This window comes from Onychomys torridus, chromosome 14, assembly GCF_903995425.1.
Source record: "Onychomys torridus chromosome 14, mOncTor1.1, whole genome shotgun sequence".
Lineage (NCBI taxonomy): Eukaryota > Metazoa > Chordata > Mammalia > Rodentia > Cricetidae > Onychomys > Onychomys torridus.
In genome coordinates, this window is record NC_050456.1 from 41,037,392 (window position 1) to 41,060,635 (window position 23,244).

Genomic DNA, 23,244 nt, shown 5'->3' on the forward strand with positions numbered 1-23,244 from the left:
AGCCTTGATGAAAACTATTATTAATTATGAGTTTCACATTTCTGAAGTCATTTTCTCAAACCAAAACACCTTTGACACAACCAAAGGTTGCTCTGGAACCATATTGGAGACCTGGATATGTGCAGAGTCAGATGTGTGGAACCACAGGATGGGCTCATACCTGGCCCTAGAGTGCAGTGTTACCTGACATCAGCAGCAAGGCAGGTTCTTATGTTTATGGCACATGATGCCAAGGTCTCGCCAACTTTTAGAAACAACATGTGATTGCCAGGTATCACTTAGATCAACAACTGCTTTCAGGAGGGGTCTTTACCCTCCTGAGTAAAAGCTTGGATCCTTGGTTGAGAAGTATAAGGAGCTTTCCCCAAGGGAGAAAGAGGGCTTTTTAAAATATATTCTTCTATACCAGTGGATCTTTTCTACCAGTGAATTTGCCCTGTAATTATGTTTATTTAACCGCAATACTTGGTTTTTATGTACAAGGTCATGAAAGACATTCACACCACTTCCCACATAGACAGACAGGTCTTGGTTTTTCAAATGCACGAACTCAACAGTTCTATAGGTTGTAAGATATAGTCTTTACTTATATTCATTCAGCCTACTTAAGAGTAGAACTTAACAATAGAACTTTCATTAGAGATAATAATGTAATTCTGCTTCTGTTTAACCTCTTAACAAAACAAAACAGTAAAAAAAATTTTAAATATAAAATCACTAAAATACCGTTTCTGTTATGTCAGCCTGATAGTAAGTTGGAGAGTTTTGGATGGCTTTTAATGGGTATCTACAAAGCATTCATTTGGATTTAATAAGGATCAGCTTGACCCATCTTAAGGAGGTAATCAAATGTATATTGGCAGAATTTCAAGGCCAGTTACTTGCTTTCAGCATTCCACATGCTTGGCCATTCAAGGTCTGCTCTCTTATGTATGATTAAAAAAAAAAAGAAAAGAAAAGAAAAATCACAACAAAAATGCTTTAAATATCCAGGTGCCTCATTTCTGGCATTTTAATTTAGACATTGACTTCTCTTCCATCTAAGGCCAAGGATCTCTCCTTAAATAGGAAGTCCTTGAGTGGAGCTAGATTTTCTGTTAGAATAACTTGTATTTCTTCAGCAGAAGAGAAAAAAAAATCCCTGCAGATTTCTAGTTGAATGCCATTTGCTGTTTCTCAGCATCTTTCTTTCATGAAGTACATTGGCCATGTTTTTCAGTTTCCAAAAGCTTCTTATTTTACTGATACATGCTAGTCAAATGGCATGTTGCTATTGGTAGCGCTGGCATTTTAGAAGCAAATTATTCCTCTATGTATTGCCCATTGAGTAACTCATTTGTTTCATGTGACATTCAGCAAGTGGGGGCTCAGAAGCATGAAAGACATGGTCCTTGCCCTTGAGACGCTTTCAACATCATTACAGAGGTAGTCTATTTAGAATAAAAATAACCTGAAAGCGCCATGAAACAATGGATAAGTGGCCCTGTGAGCTCCTGGGGGAAGACAGGCTTCACATGCCTTTAAGTCAAACCTCTGCCACAGGGCTGGGTTCACAGCCCAGTATATACTAATTGAAATCTCTCTATCATTTCATAGGTGCATATTTAACAATCTCACTTTTTGACATATAATGACTTTCAGTAACTGATCTCTTTATATTCATTTTTATTAAAGTATACTGTTAATGAAAAATGATGATTTGGGGGTACTCCTCCACACACATATGTAGTGCACTTTGATCATACCTGCATCTCACATTACCCTCCCACTTCCCAAGTCTATATTAAGATATTTGGCTATAGTATTAACGGAACTATGGCAGTGGGATGCCATGCTCTACACTCATAAGACAGCACTTCAAGTCTGCCATCCACTAAAGATTTGTCTAGAGTCATGAAGTGAATTTTCACAGATGAGATTGAGTTTCTTTGGGCCATTTAAAAGAGTATGCATTTAACATCCATTAAAAATTATGTGTATGTATGTTTTAATGGAATATCTTAGTCTGTGGTGTGTATTAGTGTGACGGCTTACATATTCAGGCCACATTGAATGAGTGAGGGTCATGGGCAGTGAGGAGTCTTCAGTTTCCTTGGTATTGAAATACTTGGTACCATTTTTTTTTCATGTTTTTCCTTGACAGTGTCTTCCTGGACCTTTACAAACAAATGATTCCTTACTTCCTCTCTCTCTCTCTCTCTCTCTCTCTCTCTCTCTCTCCTGCATTCCTATCTGTTGGACATTTCCATCTGGATGTTCAATTGATGATGCAACTTCAACAAATACAGAAGGAATCCACGTTGAGATAATAGACCTTTCATCCAAACTGCTTGTGTGATCTTGAAATACCATTAGCCCCTTGAGCCTCATGTGGGAAATGAGAAAACAATCAGAATGGATTAGACACAATGATACAAAACTACTTAGCGTTCAACGTTACAGTTCTGAGTTCAGCACTTTCTTGTTAATCCAGGCTGCACAAACATTGAAGCCATTCTTGCCTTCCTTCTTTCCCTCGGTTTCCATCTCCAGTCAGGTACACATGCTGTAATGCTATTTAACCTACCTGCACACCGGTTCTCACAGCATCCTGCCTGGACCACAAAACCCAGCATGGCGTCTGCCCTGTGATGCGGTGTTGGCCAACCAGGAAAGCTCCTGGGCATTCTGTAAAATGACCCTTGCTAGCTGGCTTTTACTCAGAAAGCACCTCATTAGAGACAAAACCAAATGAAAGTCCTTGCCTGTGAGTTTCCAGATTCCCTTTATACCTTTCGTCTGAGGTGGAGTGTTAACTATCTCTTAACTATTGTCACTCTTTGTGGCTGATCTATGTGCCTCATTGTTTTGGGAGCAAGGCCATGGGCTCCCTTCACCCAAATTGAATGCCTTTGGGTCCTTCAACCTCGCTTTATCTTTGCTACACACACATACTTGCACACACACACACACACCACATGCACGCACGCACACACATATGATCTGTGAGAGGATTCTACTTCATGAGGCTTTCTGTCTGTTTCTGGTTCATACATTTCTGAGGAACTGATCTAGAAGGTTGATAGTCTGTCCATCGCTGCCACCATTCTTGAGAATGCTGGTCCTCTGCTAAGATGCCCACTGAATAATAAGAAACGTCTCTGCAATGCCTGGAGCACTAGCTCCTTTTGGAGTATAGGAAATGAACTACTGAGAGTCTGGGCAATTCCTGACATATTATTTAGAGGAGACTTGAAGAACATAGATCCAGCAAACGGTTCCTTTATAGGAAGGGCCAGTGGGTTTCTCGCCCTAGATGTTAATGTGGATACTTAGTGGGACCTTTGAACTCAGGGCAAACATTGTGCTAGACCGTGACACTATGCCCATCTGTCTGCTCTACTAGATTTGGAGGCAGGATTCTGCCACTGAACCACCAGTGCTCCCACAGGATTAGCTAGACTTGGCAAGTTCAGTTTTTTGACTTTAGAACAGTGGCCGGCGGCCCCAGCCTATGCAGATTAAGCCTTTAGTGGTGAGAAAGTGGGGTTCTCTAAGCTAGGAGTTCAGCTATTGGGCTCACAAACCACCCATCAGGAAGCATCCCTCTGTGGCTTTAGCTCTCAGACACATCCAAATGATTATGAGGTAAACGTATCCCATATAGGGTTACTTGCTTCCTGTTTTGAAATCTCATCTTAATCTCCATTCTGTACAATTTTGAGACAAAATTGTAATTTTATGCGAATGGCCAGATGAGGGCAGCAGAGAGCCGACCAGTCCTCAGTGGAGCCTTCCTTGTTCTTGAAGTCACAAAGCTGCCGAATCTCTGGTTCTCAGATGGCATGTCTTCCTGGAAGATCTTCCCTAAGAGTTCAGAAAGACACCCTGTGCACTCCTCACCCACGGCTTCTCTTCCAAGTCTTCATCAGTTTAGAATCTGCTATATTTATGGTTCTATATAGTTAATGTATATCCACTCCCTTTGAAATATAGGCCTTAGGAGAGAAAGCAGAGACACTGCCCTCTCTCACTCATGTGTCCTAACTTAATTAGGAGGCTCTTGTAATAGACACAGAGATGATGATTCCAACAAGGACAGCACCGGCAGTGTTGATGACCTGGGATCTGGTTCAGCATGCATTTTAGATGTGATGGCAGGCTGCTGAAGAATGAGATGAGGGGAATGAGGGAGAGTGGAGAGTCACTTCTGTGGTTTTAAATGCAGGATGGGGCCGGATGCTGAGTAAGTCAGCGTTGAAAGGCTTCACATTCTCTAGCGGGCATTTTAGAAAACTGTCAGATATTCAGATCTGGGTATTCAGAGCTGGGTATTCAGGTCTGGGTAGAATGAATATTTGCATATCACTACATGCCAATGAAATCACCTAAGAAGACTGGAAACAAGAGGGCCACATTCTGGTTCCCGGGGAAATGCAACCTTTCCAAGTCTGTTGGAGGCATGTAGCTCAGTGGCAAAAGGCTTTCCTACTTACAGAAGGTCCTAGGTTCAGTCCTCAGCACCATTAAAAATGAAAAGTAAATGAAAATTTTAAGAAAGAATCATTTCAGGGAGCCAGGGGGGAAGTGACAGGCATATGCGGTAGGAAGGCAGCCAGGAAAATAAGGTCATGCCGAAGGCAATCAAACAAACTTAGGAAGGAAAGAGCATTCGGTCACCATAGCCTTGAAGTGGAAGAACCAGATAATAGATAATAAAAGAAACATCTTACTGTGTTTCAAGTTTTAGCACCTTTTATTGGTTAAATATGCCAATTGGAACAAAAATACAGTTATGATCTGATGAAGTATGTTTAGCAAAACAATCACAAAATAGGAGCTGTAGCTCTTATTACACGTGCTCTGTGTCCTTCAGCGTCTTCTGTTGCATGCATGTGTGTGTGTTTGTATCCCCACACAGGTTTAATTCCTGCTATGAACTAATTCTCTCACGATTCTGTACCTGGGACTTCAGAGCATATGGTATCACAGGGGTGAAAGTCAACCGCGTCATTAAAGTTAACAACCGTATGCTGAGACTGAAATTTGAAGAGAAATTCCAAAAGTGTTTGGATCATGAAGACATGCATGATTTGGAGTAAGAATCGTTTCTGTAACCAGTGGCTGTAAAGAGCCTGCCTTTGATCTGTTTTGTTTGGGGGTGGTGGTGGGGGGAGAGACCATGAATAGCCTGTTTTAAAAGTTAACCGTAAGAAAAACACACCCAGCTAGTAAATTTGTTCTGGTTCCGAGTCGTCCATGGCTCAGACAGCTTCATGATTTGTCCACACTGGGCCTGATTTTTGAGAGTGGGGTAGGGGCGGTGGAGGTTTAAATGACTGGACTACCTATTGCAAACAGGAGACTCACCATGGGTGTACAGTTAACTTACCTCTTTCTGTCTCCATTGTTCTGAGGAGCTATCGGAAGATGCTGGAGTGTCTGTTTTATGTTTTTGATCCTGAAGTAACAGTGAAGAAGAAGCACCTGCTGCAAATCCTTGAAAAGGGATTCCAGGAGAGTGAGACAAGCAAGGTAGTGTCCGACACTGTGAGTAATCTTGCTAGAGCCCATGGTCTGCCACCCTTCCAGCGTGTCTCCCCATCCCTGCGTCCCTGGTGATAACACGCTTCTGCTCCTGTTTTGCTGGAAGCTTGGTGACATGGTAGACAGGCACAGAGAAGGACAGCACAGGAAGTCCACCATGGCTTTGTTTGCCTGACTTGACTTCATTCTTCTTGGAGTCTTACTTTTACTGGTGACTTTGAAATCTCCTTATTTAATTGGCTCTAAAACTATTAGGAACCTCCAATACCACTGTAAACTCTCCATGTTGAAAGCATCCCATTTGCTGACTTTGTGCTTTTTAATTGCCATCTAGGTTTCTTTTTCCTTTTCCTGCCACTGTTTCTTCCCTTTCTACTTTTCTGTCCTCATCACTGAGCCCCTGAGCTCCAACACACCCAGCCCACTTCCCTGCACTGCCCGGATGAGGCTGCTGTAGCCCACTGCTACAGGGCACTGCTTCCAACCCACCTCACAGCGTGGACACTGCTGTGTTTGAACCCTGACGTCACTCCTTTCCCGACCTACCATGTCACCTGCCTCTGCCTACGTCTTTTTTCACTGTGTAGCCACAGATGACTTTGAACTCCTGATCTCTCCATCTCCACTTTCCAAGTGCTGGAGTGAAAGGCATGCACCACCATACCTAGTCTATGCAGTGCTGGGTGAGAGATTAGATAAAAACTGCCATTAATTTACAGTAAATTATAAAGAGAGATATGAAAAGAGATGAGATTCTGCGATATGAATCCATACAACATAGAAGAACTTTGAAATCACCATGTTAAGTGAAATAAGCCAAGGGAAAAGTATTGTTTAAGTACTACACTACGCAAAGGCAGAGATAAAATAAAGAATAGATATCGCTAGGTCCTGGGGTAGGTGAGGGACAAAGACTTACTATTTATTATGTACAGAGTTTCAGGTCGAGTTAAGGAATGAGTTTTGGCCATGGATGGGGATGATGGCATCACAATAATGTAAATAACCAATGACACTGTATTCTCTGGTCAGTTTTATCTTGTGTGTATTTTACCATAATAAAAAAGAATGACCAAAAAAATGTATTCTGGAATTGGGAAGACAGTTCAACTGGTAAAGTCTTTGCTTTGCAAGGTTCTGAATTCTACCTCCTTCACCTGAGTAAACCCTGGGCATGGTGGCAAATGCCTGTCAACCCAGCTCTGGAAAACAAGAGAGTTCCAGGAGCTTGCTGGCCTCCAGTCTAGGCAAGTTGGCAAGTAAGACAGATCCTGCCTCAAAAAATAATGTCAAGAGTGATAGGGGGATACCTCTATTGTCAGCCTATGTCCTCCACATACAGAACACACACACACACACACACACACACACACACACACACACACACACACACACAGGGGTTGGAGAGAACTCTGGGGAATGGATTAGAGGAAGTAGGAACAGATGGCAGGCCACTGACTTAGAGAACAACTGTGACAGCCCAGGCCGCAAGAGGAAGTGATTCTGGCAGGTTAGTGAGTGTCCTCATGGTGACTTCTTGAAAGGAAATAAGAAGGAAGTGAAGAATTTAAGGTTTTAGAAGGCAGAGTGAATGCTCACATTCACTCCAGGAAACTCTGAGCTATCATGGGCACAGAAGGTGGGGTGCGGATGCTCATACCCTCCATGTGCTCACTGCCCTCCAAACACTGTGCTGAGTGGTTAATCCCCTGCCTCTCCTGAGAGACAAACTGTCTCCTTTAACTCTCCAGATAGCTGTCTGTGCTGTTCTGCTAACTGGGGCAACCCCCATCTTCCTATGAATGCTGAGCAGTGGAAGCAAGGCTAGTCTAAACCCACGTGCCGAAAGTTTCAACACCAGCTTTCCTAGTATGAAAAAATGGCTCTCATTTCTTGGGTTGATTATGTGTTGAAATGACACTATTTTGGATATCCTAAGTCAACAAACTGTGTTATTAAGGTTTATATGAAAAGTCATTGGATTACTGCTTAGAACGTAGATAGTTTCTGATATTTTACCATTATCATCTGGACCATAAGACACATCAGTTCCTCCTTCTGGGTCCTTTTTCAAGCCCTCTTTTGGCATCCATGATTGTGCTGGCTAGTTTTATGTCAACTTGACACAAGCTAACGTCAGCAGAAAGGTAGGAACCTCAATTAAGAAAATACTGCCATAAGATGGGGCTATAGGCAAGCCTGTAGGGCATTTTCTTAACTAGTGATTGATGGAGGAGGGTCCAGCCCATTGTGAGTAGTGCCATCCCTGGGCCGGTGGTCCTGGGTTCTATTAGAAAGTAGACTGAGAAAAGCCATGGGGAGCAAACCAGTAAGTAGCACACCTCCGTGGCCTCTGCATCAGCTCCTGTTCTAGGTTCCTGTCCCTGCTTGAGTTCCTGTCCTGACTTCTTTTGGTGATGAAGAGTGATGTGGAAGTGGAAGTTGATTTTGGTCATGGTGTTTCATCACAGTGATAGTAACTAAGACACTCATACTACACTTTTTCTGTCCTTCTAACTTAAGTGTGTGTATGTGCATTCAGGTGCCCTCAGGGGTTGAAGTTACAGGCAGTTTTGATCTGGAATGTGGGTGTTAGGAACCAAACCCAGGTTCCCCAGAAGACTGGCAATTTCTCTTAACCACTGAGCCATCTCTCCAGACTCATCCTTCTCACACTCGGCTGTTCCGCCATCATTTTCTTTTCGTTCCTTGCCTCTACACACGGGAATACTATGAGGTTAAAGTTTACAATCTTCTCTCTCCAAATCAGTTACTCACCTTGAGAAGATCTGGGAAATGAGAGCACAGCCATTGTGAAGCACCCAAAAAACCAGATGAGCTAGATGTCTATGCCACAATGGCACCCAGTGAATAGAGATAAGTGCTTGGGTTCTGCATCAGGAGACAGGCTCTGATAAGTAGTTTGGACAAGAAGCATGTCTTTGGTTGCTTGTGTTTTATACATTAGAGGGCTGGAGCAGAGAAGAAGAACCTGGCTTCAGTCTATGTTCCTGTTACCAGATACAGCAGATGGCCAAATGAAGTGTGGGCTGTGCTTGAGAGTCTCCTAACTCAGCACCAATTTTTTCTCTGGTAAAATAATGAATCCTCATTTCCTGGGCCAACCTTCTCATCTTTCAAGACTCAGCTGAGGGTGTTTTTCTCTCTGTAGCTTTTGCTGATTCTCAAACAGTTGGAACACTCTTTCCTAGTTTGCAGTTAAATTTTTTTAAGTCAATTAAAATGAAGAACTAGACAAAAAAAGAACAACCAAGCCTCTCATTCCAGCTGCCTGCAAGTCTGAGACAGGAGGATTGCAATTTCAAGACATGCCTAGGTTTCAGAGCAAGTCCAAGGCCACTTGGACAACTACCTGAGACCTTGTCTCAAAACAAAAAATAAAAGGAATCCTGGGATTACAGTTCCATCGGGAGGCAAATAGGTTTGGTCCCAAGTAAGTGGGGGAGAGATGGCAAACTGTATACAACTCAACAAATCCTTGAACTTCAAATGTAGATTTACATACACTTGTCAGCCCTGTGTGTAGGGCATAAATCTTGGACAATGAAATCATCCCTCTTAGTAGTCTTGGCCCTGGCCATAACCACATCTCATTCTACTTTGGATGGTCCTTAAGTTCTTAAACATCATCTTCAGCCCCAGAGCTACCTAGCTTGTAGGAGACTTTTTGGTTCCCACTAACTTAGGCTTGGCTTTGCCCAAACATTTTTGGCAGCAGTTTAAAACTACTAACCTTCACCGATTTTCTGTTGTGTCATATTTTGTTTGTGTTCTGACAAATAAAGCACCTGGGAGGCTCACACTTTTGATCCCAGCACTTGGGAGGCTCATGACTTTGTTCTCAGCACTTGGGAGGCTCACACCTTTAATCACAGCACAATCAGGAGGTGGAGACAGGATCTCCCCCAATTCGGTCTGAGGATTCATAGAGGTAAGAAGTCTCTAGTGGCTGTTACTCTGCTTCTCTGATCTCCAGGCATCTTTATTTGTCAGAACACAAACAAAACTCATACAACAAATTTCACTCAATTTTCCACTTAGTTTTCAAAGAAACCAGTTTCCTACTTTTTATTTCATTGCTTTCTATGTTGTGCATGGTTTCTAGAATAAGTACAACTGCTTGACAAGTTTAAGAATAAAATCGTTTGGCTCTTGGTCCACATGCAGCAGGCTAGATAGGATGAAGTTCCTCCCTGCTTTTAAAGGGAGCATCTTATCTTTGAACCACCCTGTGCTGCGGGTTAAAGAGCAGGAATGGAAAACTCTAGCTAACCCTCCAAATTGCTAAGAACTGGGTTCGTTGAGTAGCGATCACTTGTTTCTCCAGAACTTTCAATGTGCTGCGATGTCATCATTTGTAAACCTTTCTCTGCTAGTGTGTAAGGGCAAGGTCTATGTTTATAGACCAAGCTCTCAATAAAATTGTACTGAATGAGTGGACCAAGGTCATCTCTCCTGTGTATGTATGTACCTTAGTACATTTTCTGCTCTTCAATAATTTCCCTTTAAATTTCTCTTTGGATTCCCTTCTGTCTTAAAGCCCAAGCCACCATTCCTCTGTTGCTTTTTACTCATTTAAGAAGGGTACCTTGTTTGATGTATCTTGAGATGTCTTCTATTTTTAGTTCCTGTTCATAGTTCCTGTCTTCTCCCTGTCTCCTGAGAGCCAAGGTTATAGTGAAGCTTCCCAATGCTGTGCACCGAAGCACGTATCCATGTTCACCGCAGGGTGAGAAGATCATTTGCTCAAGTGTGCAATTTGTAGTCCCCGGAATGACGCTTTAAGTGCTTGGTTTTTTAAAGAACTTCTTTAGGTAGCTTTGTTTCAATTAGAAAAAAAGAAAAAAGAAACCTCTCTCTCTCTCTCTCTCTCTCTCTCTCTCTCTCTCTCTGTGTGTGTGTGTGTGTGTGTGTGTGTGTGTGTGATGTTTCAGAAAAGACATAATTCTAAATAATTTTGGCTGTTACTCAAAAACTAATGATAAATTTAAAACTCTGAGGTTGTGACAAGGACAAGTAGATCTGAGTTCAAGTCATGGCTTTGCCAATTTCTGCACGCATCTTTGGATACTCACATAATCGCTTACCGCTCTAATTTTCTTACTCAAAACAGTGATCTGTTTACTCTTTAGCGTGGTCTGTAATTATTCCTGATACAATTTGGAAGAAGTGAAGTTTGTCACACAAAAGCTGATGTTCGTGCACAATTAGAAACGTTTTGTTTCTGGAAAATCTTGTCGACTGTATGGCATACACGGAGATGAACGGGATCCTTCGCTGATGGAGGCCCCCACCTCCATGGGGTCTTCTTTCTGAAGTTAATAAGAGTTTTCCACAAGTCCATGTTGAAAGCTGTTGAGCCCTGCACCACATGGTACTGTGGCTGCTCTTGACTCTGGCTGGCTTCCTGGAAGCAAATTTTGTTCCTTATCACTTCTTTGTAGACCTGTTTGCATGTGAATTTTGAATATTTAAATGGTTTTGCATAATGAAGCTGCACCTGGAGGTTATCTGTTTCTCTGCAGATTGCTTTGGCAGACACAGAAACATAAAATGAGAAGCCATCTGCATTGAAGTAGGAATGTTGTCAGTTTTGTTAAAAAAAAAAAAAAAAGTCCTCAGATTTGTTTTCCCCTTTACAGCCCCCTCTCAGAAACGAAGCCGTTACCCTTGTGAACAGCCTCAGTATGTGTGAGGGCCCCCGAATTGAGTTCCTCCAGCAGAAGTGTAAGGAGGAGATGAGAAGTCTGGCAGATTGTGACCTCTTCAGATACGGTAATACAGACAGTGCTTCTGAAGTCGCTAGCCCCTGCTTCCTCAGACTCTTCCAAATTGTCTTCGTTCTCGGTGTTAGCCAAGAGAGTCTGTCCAAATTGTTTTATGTCATTCTCACAATATAGTGCCCTGTTTCTATCCTGTTAACGGCACTGTCAGCTAACACTCAGTGTTCATTGTGTATCAGCCTTAGGAAGAAGAAAGTCTTTGTTACTCAGATATTTCATCCAACTTACACATGCTTTTCAGCGTCTGTGTTTGTTCATGCTATGTTGCGTCATAAGAATGAACCCAGAGGTCTGTACGTACATTTCTTTACACACACTACCTTTACAAGAAAGAGAAAAGAATTGGCTTGTGTGTGAAATAATCAGATGAAGTAGTGAGGAAGGTTGGACTCTCCTGATCTGAGTCATCACTCTAAGGTGGTAAGAAAACCTGATTGACTTGCTGTCGGCAGGAGACAGGCTGGGAGGCATGTGGACTAGACATTGTTCTCTAGAAGGCAAGCTGCGTGCTAATGTATTCAGTTACTAAATGCTATCCTGGCACTTAAGTAGATGGCAGCATTGTCGGGGTGTTCTGTGTAGCATGGGTCAGTTGAAGAAAGAAGTCACTCCGAGATGAAATCTTAAGCCTATGTGACAGGAAGGTCCAGCCTTTCTAATGGACTGAACCCTGAACAACCATACAAAAGCATATTTATTGATTATTACATGAAGTTGTTTTTTGGGTAAAGTATTTCCCATAGCAGGGTCCCTAATCTAATCTATATGTCTCACTAAAGGCATCACATGCCCTTGTGACTTTAGTCCTTTATTATGTATCATTTGCAATACACAATAATCCAAAAGCCTCAGGTGTATCAGAGTGTCTTTTTAGCCATACAGAGGCTGCAATGCCCCTTCAGTAAAATAATTCTACAAATCACAGAAAACAATCACTGTTTTCCACAAAGATTCTTTACTGGTTACCACACTGATCCTTCATGGTCAAAGTACTTCTAGAAAACAACTGTTCATTCTGGTGTCTATCCCAGATACAGCCACGCTGCTCAATTCCAACAACACAGGGTAAGTACAAGAACCAACTTGCAAGACGCCTCTGAAAGGTTTTTTTTCCAGGTTGGGAGAAAATGCCACATTATCAAACCTTCTCTTGCCCCACCTTCCACCATTTATCCTTAGTTCCATATGAACTAATTTAGTGTTTATTGTATGCTAGGCACTGCTTGGTTTGTCTAAACCAGTTGCTATGTCATGCCTACAAATACCAATAGTCATGTAATCAAATAGAAAGTTACAGTTGCCATAATAAGTATAAATATGAAGTATTGATGCATACAATAAAGAGAATAGATAATCAGGCTAGGGATTAAGGGCACCTATTTCTTTTCTCTCTCAATCACCAAACTGCCTGAGCATTGGATAGGCAGAACTTTGGTTTGTGCTCAGTCAGGAGACCCGCTGTGGTTGGAGCTGTGGCATGGTAGTAGAGTGCCTGCCTGGCCCGGCACACCTCAAGCCACAGGTTTAAGCCCTGGCCTAGCAGCACTCATGAACTTACTGAGTCTTTGAGGCTAGCGTTCCAGGATCCAGCCCACAGTTCCTCGGGGATGCTTCCTGGCCAACTGTAAAGTGTGCCTGATTTCCAGCCCTTCATGTAGTTAAATAGCACCAGAAACTCCAGCTGATCATGAAATCAAGAACTCCTTCCTTGAAAAACTCTGACACTTTTAAACCATTCTTTTCCATTCCCATTATTAGAAAAACCTCATCTTTCCTAGTTACTTAATCCTTCCAAAAATGCATTTTCTAAAGCAGGTTCTCCTGATTTACATTTTGTATCTTGTATATGGTGAAATTAAAAAGAAACAGGGCTGGAGAGATGGCTGAGTGGATAAGAGCACTGGCTGCTCTTCCAGAGGACCAGAGTTCAGTTCCAGCATCCACAGTGAGTGGTTCAGAACCACCTTATAACTCAAGTTGCAGGGAATCCAAAACCCTCTTCTGGAACAGACACTGCACTCATGTACACAACCCACACTCAGACACATACATATACACATAAATAAGGATAAAATATTGAAAAATAATCATTTATTTATAGGCAGTTTCTATGAAACAATTAGAAATTATTTTTTCAGCTTTGTTGACTCATAGAAGTCCTTAGTATTCAGCAAATTGCAAGAATCTATGAGAAAAGAAATGTCTTTCCATTCAGTAGATATGTATTTAATACCCATTAGGTCTCAGGAACAGGAGAAAACAAGATGTCTCAGCAGGTACCTGAGTTCAATCCCTGGAACCTGCATGATAGAAGGAGAGAACACACACGCACGCACACGCACGCACACACACGCACGTACACACACACACACACACACACACACACACACACACCAGAGGCACTGCTAAATCATTGTGTTCATTCTAGTTTCTTTATAGTTTTATTTGTTTATTTGGACTTTTTTTTTTATTCTATAGCCCAGTGGCCTATATATAACTATTCAGTATGTAGCTAAGCTTGGCCTACAATTGTAAGAGTCCTGTTTCTGCCTTCTAAGTGCCAGGATTGTAAGTGTGAGCCACCATGCCCGGCACTTAAAGCTGAGTCGTGATGCTCCTTTTGTGACCAGTTCTTTTCTTTAACAGATACGCCTTAGCTCCTATTTTGAATCAAGTTCTGTGCTGTGTCCTACATAGTAGCAAGCAAGATAGCCATGACCTCTGCCTTTACAGGATGTTAAGTCATGCTCGAGGTTAGTAAAGATTACATTGGAGATTTGTTAAGGTCATATTTGCTCAATTTTGTCTACTTTTTCCTATTTAGGCACCATCCTCATTTCAAAGGTTTTCCTTGGCCAGAGTGTTCAGGCTCGTGAACAGGAGCCCATCAGTAAAGCCAACTACCCCACGGTTAACTCAGTGTTCATGCCTCAGAGACATTTGCTAGGTATGTCTGTCAAGAAGAAAAATGTGTGGTTTCATACCTCTCAATACAAAACATCTCTACTTAACACAATAGTTTATAACATAGCTAATGATCTAACCTCTACCTAACAAGACCTATCTATAAACTTTTCTACAAAAACCTATTCTGGATATTAATGATTTTTCTGTTACATCAATGAGGTGTGTGTGTGATTTATTTCACCAATTTCAATTATTTTTACATACCTACACTCAACTCTCAGTATCTGAGGAATTAGTTCTAGAGTTTGCACACACACACACACACACACACACACACACACACACACACACACCACCTATAGATACCAATCCTCATTGATTTTCAAGCCCATATCACATAGTGTTGTAGTTAGGAGTTTTCCTGACTGGCCCACAGTCAGGACAAATCTCTCTCACTCGCCAGGCCCATAGACGCTCAGAACCAACCAAGTAAACACACAGAAAGTTATATTGCTTACAAACTGTGTGGCCATGGCAGGCTTCTTGTTATCTACTTCTTCTATCTTAAATTAACCCATTTCTGTTAGTCTATACTTTGCCACATGGCTTGTGGCTTACCGGTGTCTTTACATGTTGCTTCTCACGGCAGTGGCTGGCAGTGTCTCTCCCCCAGCCTTCCACTTCCCAGAATTCTCTTCTCTCTTGTCCTGCCTATACTTCCTGCCTGGCCACTGGCCAAACAGCATTTTATTTATACAGAGCGATATCCACAGCATAGTGTAGTGTATGCATGTCACCTACAGTCTTCCTGGGTACATTATACCATCTCAGTATTGCTTTAATACCCAATACAGTACAAATGAAAGGCTGTAAATCATGGTTGTGTTTATTGTTCCAGGAGTATGACAAGAAAAAAAAATCTGTACATGTTCACTACAGACATTCTTATAAAAAAAAATATTTTCTGCTCAGCAGTTTCTGAATCTATAGTTGCAGAAGCTGTGGAGACGGGGTTTTCATGTGTGAGTGTGTGTACACACAGATGCATGTGTGTATTAGTTTTCAGATGATTAAAATAGGAACCTTTAATAAAGGTCTTAGAGTGCTATATTTATCAAAACTCCATGGTCCTTTATTCATTGGTAAAATGATAAGCATAAACATCAACCCTGCTCTTGAGAAAGGGCTGTAATGGTTCTGACATCCATGTTGGGGTACCAGAGGGTTTTTATGACTGTGGGAAATTGTTAGTAAGGCCTTGCTGTTACTCCTTCACCTGTCCTGGGGTCAAAAGGTTTACTGTATTTTGAATGTTTGTCTTGCTTGATTTTCGTTTTTACTCTAGATTCTATCCTGGGACAAAGACATTGCGATTGTGGCTATCGGCAGTACAAGTGGTTTGTCTTTGACCATGACCTTGTTTTGCCAGAGTACATCGTTGAATTTGAGTATCTCACAGTGGTACGCATTGTTGTCCATTTTCACAAGCAGGGATTCCTTAACTGGGAGTTGAACAACAGAACAGTAATGTTATGCCGAGCTTGTATCATATGTGCTTATTCATGCTGTGTGTGTGTGTGTGTGTGTGTGTGTGTGTGTGTGTGTAATGGCTGTTCTGTGAAGGAGTGCATTTCCAAAGCATATCATTATGGCACCTGAATGCTTTTGTTACGGGAGCATATTATAGGAGTATTATACAGCGGTAATATCACTGGGAAAGATCCAAAGCCCATGGATGCCTATAGAGTAAACACGGGAAGCTACCTCCATCTTAACCTCATGCCTCTTCTTGACCCACCTAGCAGTTCTGTGGGTTTGTCTGCAGTCCTTTTCTGTTGACATATATGACAATACACAGTCTTAGCTAGTAGAATCAAGCTCTGTGCCTTGCTTTTCACAGTACATGGTGAACATACGTTGTTACATGGATGTATAATTTCTTCTTCCTATGGCTGTATACTATCCAGTAAAACTCTGTTTCAAATTCTCCTGTGTTGATAACAAATATAAGTTGTATGTAGTTTTAACTATTTAAAATAATATTTGAGTGGATATATATGTATATATGTGTGTGTGTGTGTGTGTGTGTGTGTGTGTGTATGACTATAGAAGTTCCTATGCAAGAGAGATCTATTGAGAAAAAAATGGAAAGTCAGCAGATATGCACATTTAAAATTTTGACGTTGCCCCATTTCCTCCACAGAGGTTTGATCATTTTACATGTGTGGCAAACCCTGTTCTCTTGCATCCTTGCCAGCATGGTACAATATCAACTTTTTTCCATTTTTCTTAAGCAAAAAGCAGAATATTTCAAACTTCATATGCTTAAAGTTATTCACAATATTACAAGTCATCTGTTAAATTCTTGGGTCACTTCTATGAAACTTATTTTCATACTGATTTTTACAATTATACTGTGGATATTAATACTTTATAGTGCAAATATTTTCTGTTGTCTTTTAATTTTACTTATAACAAAAAATTAACATTTTAGTTTGTAATTTGTGAATTTCTCAAATTTCGGTTCTCTTAATCTTCCCCTGTGTGGATTCTTAATTTTGTATCTTTTTCAAAAGTCTTATAACAAATATGTTTTTCCTTTAGTGCTTATTTAGCTTATTTTAAAACTTTCAGCTTTTCAAATATTACCTAGAAATTACCTTGCATTGTGTGATTTGAAGGATTAATCCATTTGTTTTCTTAAATATTAATGGATACTATCTACTCATTGTCCTTTTTGCTATGTTTTGAAATATTTTCTCTCATTATAACTATTTTAAAATTTAAGGAATCCATGTTCAATCTCTGTTCTGTTCATTGATTGATTTATCTAACTTTGGACTCTGAAGACATTTGTTTTGGTTAAATATAACCTTGATAATGTGTTTTAATATAGGATAGGATAAATTTCTTGCCCCATCTTTTAAGAACTTTTCTTACCTATTCTTGAATATTTTATTTCCTAAGAAAAATTAGAATCAGCTCAGCAGTTTCTGTTAAAAACATCTTTTAAAAAAATTCTTGACCATTTTTCCCAAACTCTCAGTTTATCAGTTCTGTTTTAAGATTTGATTGAAATTGTATTAAGTCTGAAGCTTCATTTAGGATGAAGTGTGTGTGTGTGTGTGTGTGTGTGTGTGTGTGTGTGTTGGTTGTATGATAGATGTGTGTGTATTGTACATACATGAGTGTGTGTGTATATGGAGGCTAGCGCAGGACATCGTCAGGTGTTTTCTTCTATTAAATCCACCTTGCTACTTTGAGATAGGATCTCTCACTGACAGAAGCTCACTCAGCACTTGGGCTAGGCAGGCTAGCTAGCAAGCTCTGGGGGTAGCCCAGCCTCAGCCTCCCGGTGCTGGAGTTCCAGGCACACATAGCCATGCTCAGCTTTTACATGGGTGCTGGGGATTGTAACTCAGGTCCGTGTGCCAGCACAGCAAGTGTTCTTCTCTAGCCCTGAATTAATTATTTTGAATCATTTATCTTCTTGTCTAGAAAAATGATGGCTTACTTCACTCATTTGAGTATGCTCTTATATTTTCCTCTCTATATATTCTGGGCATTTTATATATATATATATATATATATATATATATATATATATATATATATATATTTTTTACTGTTCTCACAAGGGGATTCTACCAGTCAAGAACCACGGACAAATAATAAGCAGTCTTTCATTAACTCACATAGTGAAGAAGCCAAGAGAAGGGTAGCCCAGGTCAACGATGCCAGCAAGGCATTATGCTTGCCTGGTCACCCCTTGAAGAGCTCTGTGATAACTGAGTTTCATCTTTACTTCTGAGAAGTTGTCTTCTCTTAGTTCCTTTGATTATTTCTTCTTTTCAGTTCTCTGTTAAGTCTTCTGAAATCCTCACTGGGGGAGGGCCTCTGAACTGGTGTTTAAAAGATGTGGAGGTGACTTTCTGTTTTTCTCTCATATTGCACCTCTTAATTCTTTGCTCTGAAATATTTCCTCAGTACTGGCTTCCAAGCTGACAATTTAATCTGTTGTTATATTCACTTGGCTTCTTAGTATTTACTAAGTATTTTTATTTTAGTGGTTGTTTATGTATTTATTGTAGTATTTATCCTGTTCTTTTGTATAGTGTCTTATTTTATTATAGATTCCGTATTCTCCTCGGTTTAAAAAATACACTTTGGTTAATTATTGTGTGTTCTTCTAGGGTCAGGTCCATTTGTTCATGCAGTTCTTACTTGCTCATTCACAGTTCTTACTGTAATTTCTTACCCAGTAACTACAGAGGGTAGTTTCCTGCTTTACCTATTAATTCCAAACACTCCATTTCTTCAATGTTATCTTCCGCATGTTTCTGCTAAGAAGCTGCATTTCTGCTCTTATCTGCCACGTCAATCCCTTCTGCTTCATGTCTGATCATTTCTCAGCCCTTGTTTGTGTTCTTTGTCATAAAATATTTTTAAATTTATCCTCTGTTTTAAGAAATCTTTATGAGTGAGAATAGACACATCCATGCTTAGCTCATAATCTTGAGCTATGCTTATATATATTATAACGAGATTTTTATTATCCTGGATATTACTGTATAACTGCAAAAGTCAATTCTTTTCTATATAGCCTGTTTGGTTTTTAAAGTAACAAATAAGCAACTGAATTTTTCAACATTTGAAATATTTTTTAGGTCAAAGTTCACTCTTTATTTTCTACATTAAACACTGTTATTCTAGAAGAAGGCAAAAAATATTCTGAAGGATTAGTATTCTCGCAGGATTTGAAATTTGATGATGAGGTTATGAAGATGGAGCCCAAGATTAAACCCCGGCCAAAACTCATTAGTTTGGACGATAAGACGATAATTTCCCTTGCTAAGACTAACGTTTACAGCCATATTGTGGTGAGTATTATGAGAATAAAATTGGAAAAAAGAAACTTGAATTTGAAGTTTGGATCTAGTTTATGGAGTCTAAAGTTACTAGGTTACTATCTCCTGTTGCCAGGAATCGTATAATTTGATTGAAAAGTGCCCAGCCCCTCCTTGTGTGTAGACTAGACCTTGTGTGTAGTTCTCCAGTAGTGACCAAGTGAGAACCACATGTGTCATTTTAAGTTCTCCAATGACTTTGTCACAATTTTGTTAAGGCAAAACTCATTTTAATGATACATTTTATTTAACCCAAATATATAAAATATTTCAACATGCCATCATTATTAAAATTTATTAAGGAGACATATTAGTATTAAGTCTTAATTTTGGAGTATATTTTCTATCAATACCATGTCTTAATTCAGCCTAGCCACCTGTTGGATGTTCAGTAGCCACATTGGTGGTTTTCCAGGCATCCAGTGCTTTTATTCTGAATGATCAACAAAACAAAAAGTTTCCAATCAATGTCTGGTATTAATCAGTGGGTACAGGAAAGCTTTGTCTTTATATATGTGTCAGCAGAATTTGAGCTACTGATTAAAGTGACATATGTACATTGAGTTGACTCTACTTGAGATGGTAACCTTCCTGTGTTTCTGACTTTGAGACTTACCAGTTTCAGATGTGCTGCTACCATGATTTCCAAACTACTACCATCTCTGACCTACTCTAAAGTCACGGCCTTCTAACCAGGCCTTCTAAACTCTATCATGCTAATTCTGAACTCCAGGAATTACCATTCTCCTTGTGGTCTGCTAGTCAACATATCACTAAATAAAATTCAGGGCAGGAAAGGTGGCTCAGCCGGTAAGGTGCTTGCCACCAAACCTGATGACCTGTGTCAGAACTCCAGAACCACATGTAGAAGAATAAACCTTCTGCAAGATGTCCTCTGACCGCCACATGTGTGCCATGGCACACACATATACATATAAATAACTAAGTGGGTTGGATAGATCAAATAGGCATGGTATCTTATTTCAAAAATCACTAGGAGGGAGGTTCTTGGAGGTGCAACAAAGCCCTGCCCCAATGCCTGCTTCATTCAACCTTGTGTAATCTTCTCAAAACGTCAATCTGATCTTGTTAGTTCCCTCCCATCTCAGATACTCCTACTTAAAATCCTCAAATGTTTTGCCATTACTCTAAAACGGTCCCAAAGTCTTTAACTTGGCCAAGTTAAAGCTGTTGACACAATTTCTTATGAACCCAGTGTTATCTTTAAAAAAAATTAAAAGTTAGACACAAAGGTATCTTGAGGAAAGGGCAGGTGGCTTCTTCTTAAATTACCCATAATAACCCCATGGACTGTCATCAACTCCAGCAATACCCAGTACAGTACGTGGCACACACTAGATGGTCTTTAGTTATTAGTTCAAAATGCTTGTCTGTGCATACACACACATACACACACACACACACACACACACACACACACACACAAACCAGAGACACTGGGGTGCTTGTTTGAACCTGCAGAAGTAGTAAATGGATGCACTTTGAGAAACCAGGTTTTTTCCCACATTGCAGTATCTCACTGTAGATACCATGGGAGCTGAAATACAGGTAAAGACACAGAAATGATTTTGATCTTTGAACTTAATTGCATGACTCCAGTGCCACATTTCTAGATTCATGGTTCAAGAAGAAAATCCTAAAGGGACGGAGTGCAAAGTTGAAAATAAGAGAATGTGACAGTTCTAAGACTATGTCCTAAATTACTAATTTCGGTAAACACAGCTTTCAGAGTGTTCATGGAACTGGGCTGCCACCATCCACTGGATATTTAAGTCTAGATGAGGTTAAGTCTGTCTTAGTTCATTGTCATTACTGATGGGGGCTTCATGGCCTCATCGTCTCTTGAGCTGTCAAAGTACAGAATGATAATTACAGAAATGGTCTTCTCGGTTAATGGGTTGAGAAAAATAATTTGAACTACAATGCTGAGATTTCCACATAAGAACGAGAAACTTTTATGATAAAGTTTAGTAATGAAAAGTCTCTAAAAGATGAATGTACTTGATTAGACTGAGCCTGGCAGCATGTGTTTCTCTAAACTTAAAGGGATTAAATAAAAACCAGGAAAACATCCACAAAAAGTGAGTGTTGTGAGTAAAAATAAAAATAGGAGCAAATAAGATTTCATGGCACTTGGCCTGCTGGGGATTTCTTCACACTTAGTAGACACTTAAACAGCTAGATTTTTTCACTTCAGATTCAACTACACTGCACAAAAATCAGGGATTTCTAGACCTGCTAGGAAGTCCTCACTATCATTGTAGGAATACATAGACATTTTTACTTCTCTGTCCTGTGTGTGTGTGTGTGTGTGTGTGTGTGTGTGTGTGTGTGTCTTAGTATGATAAGAGAAATTCAGAGTGCATTTCTCATTTTCCTTTTAAACACTAGTTTTATTATGGCATCAGAAAACAAAATTTACAAAAATAAAATAAAAATATACCCCTGTATCTTATGACACTGAATTTTATATTCTCTTATAGACAATCAAGTGTTAAAAATAGAGTTGTTAGTTGTAAACTTGACTCCTAAGTTCATTTTATTCCACCTGTAATTTGTTCAGAATTAGCTATATCAAAGGCAGCGAATTAACTGTTAGTTGCCTGTTCTAATTAGACTTCTATTGTTTTGACAAACAACTGACCAAAAGCAACTTGGGGAGGGAGGCATATATTTCCACTTAAGCTTTACCGTCCATCGTGAAGGAAGTCACGGCAGGAACCTGGAGGCAGGAGCTGATGCAGAAGCCATGGAGGCATGCTGCATATAGGCTTGCTTTCATGGCTTGCTTAGCTTGCTTTCTTATACCACCCAGAACCACCAACCCAGAGTGGCCTCCCCTGGCCTAGAAGTGAGATGGATCCACCCACATCAATAATCAATCAAGACAATGCTTCATAGACTTGCCTGTAGCCCATCTGATGGAGGCATTTTCCCCACCAAGGTCGATCTTTCCAGATGACTCTAGCCTGTGTCAAGTTGACAAAAGCTAACCCGGACAGTACTGACAATGAATAAACTACTCTCCTCACCTCAACAACATCAGTTTCATTTAGTGAATAGATATATAAATAATGAAAGAAGATGGGAATCCTGGACAAGCTTTATAGAGATGAGTTTTATATGGATTTTTTAAGGATATAAAAAAATCTACTTGTTTATAGCTGCCAAACAGAGAAAAGACTCTGTCTTATAGGAACATGGTTTTGAAAGATACTAATATCTTGCAGGAACACTGACAACTTCAGTCTAACTCAAGTACAGGGTTGTGATGGTGCAAGATGGATGCATGTGTTGGAATTCAAGGAAGATGTGTGAAGCCAAGGCAGGAAATTTAGGAGATTGGAGCCACATTATAGGATAGGTTTTGAAAGCCAAATTCAAATGTTTTCATAATTCAAGGAACAGAATCTCACTTCTAAAGATCCTAACTTTGGTAGCTTGTGGGTGGTCTTAACGGCACAGTCAGACTTGTGGTATAAAGATCCAGTAGGAACTGTAGCTGTGGTCCAAAGAGGAATCAGTCAGTACAAAGCACTGGTATGGGTAAAAAAATAGACAGCTGGCTTGAAAAATATTTCTATAGTCAAATGTATATGGAAAAGAAGGGAAGGGTAATCAATAGATAGTGAAACTCTTAAGCCAGACAGCCTTGTGGAGAAGATGAATTTCATTTGAGATGTATTAAATGTGAAGTACCAACTGTCATTGATTTTCAGAATCTTCTGCACAACTTAGCCTTTCTTATAGATTTAGCCAATTTTTGAACACTATTAGAATTTGAGTTGTTTCTTCCTGAGAGGACATGCAGTGCATAACCATGACACATCCGAATTTATCCCACAATGCCACGTGTGCCTACTGTAATCGGTTCATTGTACAGTACATTTCCTTGTGCCATTTTTTTAACTTTGTGGTCTACCCAAAAATACCTCTTCACTTGATACTATTCATAACAGGAAGTTTTGAAGACAGAGAACTATGTATGCGTCATGAGAACTTCTAAATATAAAACTGCAGTAATGTTCATTTTGTGTATCTGAGGTTGAGATGTGCAGAGAACATCTGGGCCTCCTTCT

The 23,244-nt window shown here is 40.2% G+C and overlaps 1 protein-coding gene across 1 annotated transcript in view; it reads left to right on the top strand.

The window, feature by feature from the left end:
• Lrrc9 (leucine rich repeat containing 9) overlaps positions 1-23,244 on the top strand; it is an 87,088-nt gene that overhangs the window by 21,388 nt on the left and 42,456 nt on the right. The window contains exons 11-16 of the mRNA XM_036205631.1: positions 4,901-5,077; positions 5,400-5,529; positions 11,190-11,322; positions 14,155-14,277; positions 15,583-15,698; positions 18,905-19,117. Coding sequence (XP_036061524.1) covers positions 4,901-5,077; positions 5,400-5,529; positions 11,190-11,322; positions 14,155-14,277; positions 15,583-15,698; positions 18,905-19,117 — 892 coding nt within the window. The remainder of the gene's footprint in view (positions 1-4,900; positions 5,078-5,399; positions 5,530-11,189; positions 11,323-14,154; positions 14,278-15,582; positions 15,699-18,904; positions 19,118-23,244) is intronic.